The sequence below is a fragment of the Panulirus ornatus genome, chromosome 31 (assembly GCF_036320965.1).
Source record: "Panulirus ornatus isolate Po-2019 chromosome 31, ASM3632096v1, whole genome shotgun sequence".
NCBI classification, from domain to species: domain Eukaryota; kingdom Metazoa; phylum Arthropoda; class Malacostraca; order Decapoda; family Palinuridae; genus Panulirus; species Panulirus ornatus.
This window is the reverse complement of record NC_092254.1, coordinates 2,671,854-2,681,743: the sequence shown is the minus strand read 5'-3', so window position 1 is coordinate 2,681,743 and position 9,890 is coordinate 2,671,854. Positions and strand designations below refer to the sequence as shown.

Genomic DNA, 9,890 nt, shown 5'->3' with positions numbered 1-9,890 from the left:
TGTGGTCGTCCATGTTGGGCGGGTGAGTACCACCTCCGCCCAGTGTCTGTGTGTCAGTGCGAGCAGGAGGACACCACCCTCTCTATCCCACACTCCGTCTACCTCGCTAACAAGTGGTTCTTGGAGGTGTGCTGCCTCTTCATCCGGGATTATGCAAGCCATTAAATGTGTCGTCGTGGGCGACGGGTAAGTGGCGTTGCAGGGGTCGCTCCGGCGGCCAGGAGTGTGGGGTTGTGATGGCTGCCGTGTTGTGTGCTTTTATCAGGCCAGCCGCTGCCACCACCACACGCCACCCTTTCACCACGGGGATTTAAGGGGTAACAGTGGTATAAATGGGTTAACTGGTTATATAAAATGGTGCAAGAGACAAGGTGATGGTGGACCGGTGGTTGGTACGGCGGGTTTTGTTGTTTGTTGACATTGTTTACCTTCCATTAGTCCATTTTAAGAAACTTCTCGTCACCGAGTGATTTATAGTGAATAAAATCACCATATTTCAAGATGAGTTACTCGGTGTTTGTGTGTCACTAAAGAATTTTGTATCATGTGTGGACGTATTTAAATGTCGGGAACGTCAGTGAAGGCGAGGCATCCATGGACCATTTTTTCTCAGGCTGGTGTGGAGGTCTTGTGACTGTAGCTTGGGAACTGCCGTAATTAAGCAGGCTGACCCTATTATCCTCTGTGATGCCTTGTGTCTTTGCGGTGTTGCTGAATTTGATGTTAATGATGGCACAAACACCAGCCTCCATTTCTAGTTACCGTGCCTTAATGCAGTAGTATATTATCATTTGATAATACTGGTATTGAATAACTTGATTGTAATACAAGACAAAGGTAGATGGTAATTAGTATACAAGCAAAATTGGTTTTGTTTTTCAAAGTTATTGTAGGACAAGTTTAATACAAGATGTTAAAAGTAGTGAACCCAACAACCAATTTCTTAGAATTATTGGCATCACCAAGAGTGAAGTGTTGGCATAACTTTGCTGTATATGATCATTGCGAAACGTAATGGTTGATGTGATTTCTCCTCGAAATTATTTAGATTTTTGAATCTTAAGGGATTTCCTTGAGGATATTATGTTTTAAGAAAAAAATCTAGGCAACTGCTACCTGAAGGTTTCTTTGGTCAGTAGAAATGTACTTCCAGAGATGATTATATATATATATATATATATATATATATATATATATATATATATATTTATTTGTGTGTGTGTGTGTGTGTGTTTCATAAAGCAGCCAATATTTGCCTAATTTTTTGTTCATTGTAAAATATGACTGTTGTAAGCACTGCATTTGTGCTACCTTTGGATATTGAGTGATTTTCTTTTGCAGTAAGAGTATGTTGTATACATTGAAAGTAGAATTTCGGTACCAGAGCATGATTTTGAGCATTATACTGTACATAGTGTTATTAAAGGGATAATGATGAGGGTTATGTATCCCAAAGAAAGTATAGCATAGATTAATGAGAGCATTTAATGAATTTGAATGAAATCGGTAGAAGTTCTGGACATCTCGGAACTGCAGTAGCAGTTGAAATTTACCATAATATTGTCTAGATATATTAGTGAGCTGTATGTATATGACGTCAAATGTCAAGAAACTCGTAGACCAAATGCATAAGTGATTCCCAGCAGCATTTCAATTTCCTGTTGGTATATCTCTGCATTTTATCTATCAGGTGATGTATTCATAAGTTCTGTTTTTTCCTATTTGCAGATGTGTTGCATACTTTTATTTCTAACTCATTCTTTTGGATGTAGTTAACCCATGACACTGTTGTCCAACTTATCTTTTGGTAAAACAGTGCTTCAAAATATGCTCTGCAGCTGTTATTATAATATATAAACATTACGCAGTAATTTTAAAGCAAAATCACTTTATAATCAAAGCAATTATGATTTGGAGTTATTACAGTAGACACAAACAGATTCTGCTGATGATGCACTTTTGCTGACGAATGCAGTCGTAAGTATGTTCAATAACCTAAAAGAAGTCAAGACATTTTTAAAAGTATTTGAATTCATGAAACACCTTAATAGACTTAACCAGACAGCCATGATTTACTTTACTTGTAAATGTTATAGTTGAATTATACTAGTACAACTTTTGTATGCTATGTTACACTATATAGGCAGAAATGCAGGATGAATTTTGAGCAGATATGTAGCATGAATCTTACAGAATCTGTTTGCCTACTAATAATATGAACACTGTAACCTGCTCAAGAATTTTGTAATTCCATCACTTAACATTATGAATATTTTTGGCATCATTGTAACGTCTAACACATCTTGGAAACCTCACATTACACAAAAAGCAGTCTTGCTCGAAGATACTTTCCTCTGAACAGTTGCTTTGCTCATACAAAGGAGTAATCTGTCCTTGTTTGGAGTACTGCTCTCATATCAGGGGGATGGTTCTAGCTCAACATTCTTCCCAGATAGAGTCGAGTCTAAAGCAGTCCTACTTAACTATGCCATCCTAGCCTCAAAGCTTGACCTACTTACACTGTGCTGCACTGTTGGTTCACTTTCCTCCATTTGTGGGTGTTCATTTGATTTTGCTCCCGAGAGCTGGCTGCTAGTATCCCCCTTCTGTTAACCAGGCTATTACATTTGTGTTTCACCAAGAATTTTACTGTTGTAATGCCCTATCTTATTAACCTTGTATTTGTGTATAATGTCTTTATTCCTGTGGATTTACACACAGGTACCCATTCTACTGAGTATTCCTTAGGGGAGAGCGAGCATCATGGTGGACTGGCTGCCATGACCGGGATTCAAACCTGTGCGGGTTTAATCCCAGGCAGCTCATGCATGCATGATGGCCAGTAACACTAACTGCTACACCGTGGAGATTCATAAATGTGTAATGCTAGGCCAGCAACTGCATCACATTGTGGCTGTTGTCAATTCAAGGGGTGGGCAGTTTTGATAACTGCCTCTTTTCTTACACCTTGAAGCTCTGGAAATGTTTCAACCTTAGTGTCTTTCCTGATAACTATCATTACCTGGCCCTTTTTAAAAGACAAGTTTTCCACTTCTTCCAAAATCCTTTCCTCACTCTATTTTCTTTAATTATCCTTGGTCATGTTTGAGTTAGAGCCCAGCCATGGACTTCTGTCTGCAGCTTGAGCCTGTAATATAACGAAAAATTGTTCCATAAGAATATATGTAAGATTGGCAGTACGACACTGAATCATTAGCTTCTTATGTCAGAACTTGTAACTTTACCAGCCTTCTTGGCATAGGGATTGAATTTTGTATTTTTTGATTTCATATTCTGACATAGCAAGACCTAATTTAGATTAGGATGTGGTTTCTTGGGTTGCAATTGCATTGTAATATTTTCTTAAGGTTGTAGTATTGGTAACACCGTTAGTTTTGAAGGTAAAGTGTGCTTTTGCTTAAACTTTTCAAGTGCTCTTTACATTGAAGCCATAACTAGCCTTTGCATTTTATTTTTTTTTTTTGATAATAAAACCAGGACCTTTTTCGATAAAGAGTCCTTATGTTATCCAAGACCTTTCTAAAGGCTACTGTAGCCTGAAGCTGTACTACTTTCAGTTGCAGAAAGATGTAGACTTCTCTCTGTAGGAATGAGAAGTTCTTTGACAAATGTTTTCCCCGTGACACAGCCTCGCCAAAGGTTACTTTTCTCTTGTGCTGTAACCTCTTGCAGGTGGAGCCCAATAACACCAGCCATTGCATTCACATGCTGGTATTTCCATAAAGTATTACAACTATTAACATAGAATGTGACTGGTAGACCAAAAATTAGTTTACATATCATTAAGTTTACACGGTTGTGTGTAGTAATGAGGTAACATGATGTTGAGACTTTGTATGTGTACATTGTAGCATCTCAGCACCTTGGTCTGTGCATCATGCACCTCATCAGGTGCAGGCTGACTGATGAATATCTTCCAGGATGTGTGATAGCTCTTTTATTTATGGTACTCTGGTTTTTCACCAACAATATGTCAAACAACCAATGTTGATCATCCTTAACATTTTTCTTTTACCACATAGGTAGCAGTTTCTTCTGTTGATAAGGTCGGTGATTATTTGTATTTCTTTATTTTTCCTTCAAATTTCACCATGCGTGAATCCAACACTTGTGCTGGTCTTGGTTCTCCTCTTTGTATCATTATGTCTCCTCATAGAGTTTTCCGAGTTTGAAAAGTACTCTTGTCTTTGGACATATGTCATATGTATGGATGGTATCTTTCCTCTTGTTTCGGAGAAATATTTTTCCAGTACTTTTGTCACTGCTTGCCAATCTGTTTCGCTGTTGCCTGTAACTCTTTTTCCATCTTGGAAACCTGTTTGTAAAGATGATAATCCCAGCTTTTTCAACCATTTTCTTAGATATGGCATTGAGTTCCTCTTGTTCCCTTGCTTCCTTTAAATTCCATTTCCTGAAGCATTTTAATTTTTTTCTTGTGCGAGTATTATGGATTTTGCAAGGTTAGGGCAATCTATGAAATATTTTGCCTACTTGTGAATGTCCAATCATCCTCCCTGAGAGACTTTGGGATTCCTTTGTTGTAGTCCTTGATTTTATCAAAGACTTTTGATGTTCATATACTAGGCTTTGACCTAGCTCTTCTCTCTCATCATATTTAGTGGAGCATTTTTCTTAAGGCTCCAGTCATGGACAAAAGTCCAAGTGAAAGCCAAATCTTAATTGATATATAAAGAAGTTGCTGAAAGGAAAAAAGATTGAGGAACACTACTTACAAAATTTTGGAAGTGAAAAACCTGTCTTTTAAAAGGTGCCAGGTCATGGTTATTGGGAAATGCCTTAGAGGATGGAGAGTTCCGAAGTTCCAAAGCAGTATTATTGACACGTAAGGCAAGTTGTTAACTGAGGAAGTTGGGATTAGTGTAATTGTCTGAAAGTAACTACTGAGTAATGGGTAAAACATTGTCCATCTTTCATGTACATTTAATTGTAATTGATCTGAATCTTGCAGTTTTCTGAATATTCAGTGGAACAAGTTTTATGAATAATAATAGATCGATAAGAATAATTCAAAGAAATGTTTGTGGTACACAGTCTAAAAGATATAATCTAGTTGAGATAGGCACAGGAAAAAGCCTGAATTTGATTGAATCATTTGAGTTCTGAGATGTTTTTTCAGTGATGCCAGTTGTGGTGTCAAGAGCTCGGTTGTTGGTGATATTGGTTTGAAGTCTTTAAGATGTGTCTTCTGTTTTGTTATAATTGAATGATTGATACTGCAACAGGTAGATGGGCACCCCTAGTGTGAAAGACTGAATAGGTATGTAATATTAGATGGCACACAGTATGAAACCTATTGTAGAACTGTTGGTGTCATGGTTTAAAGTTGTTCATAAGAAGGTTGTATGGACTTGTAGATGGTGTACTGGTAATGGATTGTAAATAACATGCTGTCAAATTGTTGCACTTGTGTTCAGTATTGTGTTTTTTCTATATTTTCCTCCTTTGGGAATGGGTTATTGTTTTATTTTTGTTATGCAATCAAGAGTTGGTGAATGGGAAGTACCCATGCCGAGTTTATGGCAAGTCACAGTCTGATAAGGCTGAGCTTCAGTGATAACCTTTGACTTGTTTGATAATGACTAATAATATTTCTCCACTTTCTTCTTGAAGTTATCTTTCCTTATTGCTGTTCATGAGACTGTATCTATACTACATGATATATATATATATATATATATATATATATATATTATATATATATATATATATTTTACAACTGGTGTTCCCGAACTCTGCCTTCTACATGTTACACCGCACATGAAATTATCTTTGACGAGGTTGCCATAGGTAGTACAGTTTCGTCAAAAACTTCCTCAGACCAGAGGAGTCTCCATTTCCCTGATACTGTAAGTAGAAAAGTAGTACATTCTTGGACTGCAGGAGCAGAGCCTTAAGAAAGAGGTCCTGGGAAAAACTAGGACTCATAGAAATTGGAAGTTGGGTAATTATACTTAAATCGTAATAGTTTCCCACAAAACCACATTTAATATTATGGAATTATTGTATGGGGAGGCATTGTCTTATTGTTGGAAGGTCTTTCATCTTAACATAATTTTGAGATAGATGGGGAGCCCTGTTGTTCTTAATTACGGTCTCCACCCATTTGTATTTGAGAAGCTACTGGATAAACCAGTCAACACTTTATATGGTTAGTAAAGAAATAGGGGCAGCACAAAGGTTTAAGATAAGGCAGTTGCCACTTGCTTTCAGATTCAAAAAATTTTGTTGGAAGTTAAGGAGCCATTTGTAATAAAGGTTCAGATCACCTGCCTAAAGAGTATTTATCATGTAATTTATGAAAAGATAATGGCAGATGGATATTGATTCGCATTTTGCTCTGTATGCATGAAACTGCATGCGTGTCATACGGGCATTATGCATATGTATATTTTTTGCACTTGCATGTGTATTTGATTATTTAATTCATTAGATATTGATATATATGGATATATTTGATACATTTGTTATTTGAGTGCCATTGTGTTTAATGTTTTCATGGGGAGAAGCCTCTGGCAGGCACCATCTCTCACCTTTGTATATCTGGTATCAAGGATTTTGAATTTTCAAATTTGGAATTTGCGTTCACTGCATCGACTTCTTTTTTTCATCACATTACAGCAGTATTGTCGAAGGAATGCGGTCTCATACCAGGGTTGACTCTTATTCTCTAGAAACGTGTTTTCATACCAGAAATCATTTGTCAAGGTAAAACGTCTGCACCAGAACATCTTAACATCTTTTCTCCTTATACTCTGTGATATATGGTCTGTACTGGATTTTTTTTTTTCTTCCCAAAAATATTATGAGTTTGTTGAAAAACCATGAATTTTTTAAGCGACTTTGCGGTTATTAAGTTAAATTTACCTTGACCTCGTAGCATCACTTGTGTATTTACATTGCAGTCTGAAAAAAAGAAAACTATTCTATTTATAAGAGTGTGGAACTGGTTTCCCTTAGGACAGTGACTGCTCCCAGGCTACGATAATTCCATCTAAACGACTTTTCCATTAAAATGATCGACAAATTGGGTAAGAAAATGTGTCCTGAAAGTTTCATAAGGATACCTATAATATACATCCCTGGGCCAGTTTCTGTGAAAGACTCGCGGTGTGACTGTTCCTTTCCAAAGGCCCGTACAGCTAATGGCTGTGCTACTTTCAGTAGCAGGGAAATCTAAACTCGTATATATATTTTTATATATATATATATATATATATATATATATATATATATATATATATATACTGTGGGTCTTTACTGTTTGCACATTTCAGGGATAGAGCTTTACACTCTAGTTTCTCTCTCTCTCTCTCTCTCTCTCTCTCTCTCTCTCTCTCTCTCTCTCTCTCTCCATGCACCTAACAGGCGATGGAGTCACTGCAGTAAGGTGGCTAACTACCAGGGCGACCTGTCATTACAGTTTTTTTCTTGGTTGATTAGATTTTAATTACATCGAGGATCTTCACCCCTGCTTAAAAAGCTTTCGGGACGCTGTTTGAGGGTTAACGAGCATTAGGGTGGTTAGCTTGTTTATGAAGTGGCTGTTTTCGGTTTCCTCTCATGTTATTCCATTAATACGACTGTATGACCCTTAGTCATATCAGAGGTAAGGTCAACATACTTGGCCTAAGGTTGTGCCGCCGTACTCGAGAGTCGCACCATTGCATAATAGTGTCATGCCGTCTCGCTGATAGGTCGTGCTAAAGGGTCGTGCCGTCATGCTCAAGCGGTTAATAACGTGTGGGAGTCCCCGGGTGAGGCCGACCCAGCCCATTTCCGGTGGCACACTTCGTTACCATGTTAATTTGCCAACGGGAGCCCGAATTTCTACGCCCCTGGGGTTTCCGGTCTTTCTGTGCTCGATGGTAGGTGTATATGAACAGAAATTCGTGTATGAATATACTCTTGTGTCTACTGACATACTCGGCCCACGTGTTTGTTCACAGAAACGTTTGCCCTTAACGAGCCTCGCCCAATTCCTTGCTTCTTGTCATATGCCACACCCTGACATAACAGCTGTCACACTTTGTGTCTCGACACTCCACACAGACGGCCTCCATCCTGCTCTGACAGGAATGGCTGCAAATGGCAAAGTAGTTCACAAGGAAAAAACAGTATTAGGCCAGACATTACACATGGTGACACATTTAGAGACTAAGATGTAAAGTGACCGATATCCAAAAATAGATTACGCCGCTGATGGTGCAAATCCAGACCAGGATGCTATTTTCTCTGCATTTGTATCATTGCACGAAGTGCTGGAGAACGGTAAATACTTTTGTAATATAAACATTCTGTAGGCCTTTGACGAACTTGATCATGGTGGCTTGTAGAGTGAAAAGGCAGATTGGATAATTTTGTAACAAATAGAACGTTACGTTGTGTTGTAAACTAAAAGGTTTGGAGGTGCCTCTTCAGTACAAACTCTGCTCCCAGGACACTGTACCTCCATCTCCGCTGTTACTTGTATATGGTGTAGGAGGCAACACAGAGCAGAGGTTGGTCTCATCATCAGTTGCAGATAATATAATAACTACGAAAAACTAACACGGGGAAAGACTACAGACTGGCATCACCTCCCATACACTACCCCAGCTGCACCTCTACGAGTGTACCACTACTCCACATAGTCTTCTCTTCCAAGCCCATATCAGGGCAGGAGCCCGTACATATCTCTATCCCCCGTCCCGTCAGGCCCTGGGGCTGACGAGTAAACACCATCTTTACATTCGAGATTAAAAGTAGCGGAGGTGGGCGGGGCCAGGTTTGTTTACATGGCCGCTGCCAGATGTTTGAGAGAGATTGGCTCTATTCTCTACCTTTATTTACTGAGTGCACTACCTTAACGTTCGGTTACCTAGGGTTTCTTTTTTTTTTTAATTTTAATCCTGTTTAGAAATTTATCCCTTTTTTTTTTATCCATTTTTTTACTTTTTTTTTACTCTACATTTTTCCATGGGGAAGTGTGAGGTTTTTCTTGGCAGCGTCTCTGGTTGTTTTGGGTTCCTCTCATGGGACGTTAGGGGAAATTTTAGCTCTGATGGTGTAGTGTACTTGAGGTTATAGTGGTGTGGTGGTGCCGGTGAATATGATGGTGGTGGAAAGGTGAGATGGTAGTGCTGCCACGCCCCAGAGATAACGTGGAAGATTATCCTTATCTCTATGAGGCCGATCCTATGGCTGTTTGCCACACGTAAATCTCTCTCTCTCTCTTAGTAGGCAGCCACCGATCGGAGAGATACCGTATATTACCATTACTACGCACCTGTGTGTCAGGAGAGTTGATGTTGGCTGCAGAGGAGTCTTACACTTCAGAAACTGTTAAGTTCCACTCCTTTGGCTTTTTAAATGTATTTTCTTTCTGCTTCACCCACACGTGAGCTGTTGTCCTTCATTCTACAAACTTACATCTCCATCTCGCCCAGCATTTGACAACACGGAGCACACACACAACCCTTCGTAGCTCTTATTCCCCAGAGCGTTACGTGGTAGCCTTGCCTTTTGGCAAAATCTCGTCGTAATTACTCTGTGTGCAGACTCGTTGTAGGGTCACTTAGGCAGGCAGGCAGGTAGGTATTGTCCAGTATTTTAGTCCCGAGCTCTGCAGTCCTTGGGAAGAGGTGTTCGTCATGGCTCCTAAGATTATCCTGCAGGAAGGCGCAGATCCTTAAGTGTCTGGCTCATCTTTTGGTAAAGTGATCTCTGCTTTTTTTAATTCTCTACACACCACATAGAGAGAGAGAGTGAGTGTTACTGGGCTCTGCCTGGAAGTGGGTACACCGTGATGGGAGCAATCTTCGGCGATGTTGTTGTTATCCTCGATGGACGAAGGTAAACAATCTCGTCCT

At 39.2% G+C, this 9,890-nt stretch overlaps 1 protein-coding gene across 1 annotated transcript in view; it reads left to right on the top strand.

Annotated features, from left to right (window-relative positions):
- Positions 1–9,890, top strand: part of LOC139758685 (ras-related protein Rac1) — a 51,741-nt gene continuing 41,851 nt past the window's right edge. The window contains exon 1 of the mRNA XM_071680304.1: positions 1–186. Within this exon, the coding sequence (XP_071536405.1) occupies positions 152–186 (35 nt within the window). The 5' untranslated portion in view covers positions 1–151. The remainder of the gene's footprint in view (positions 187–9,890) is intronic.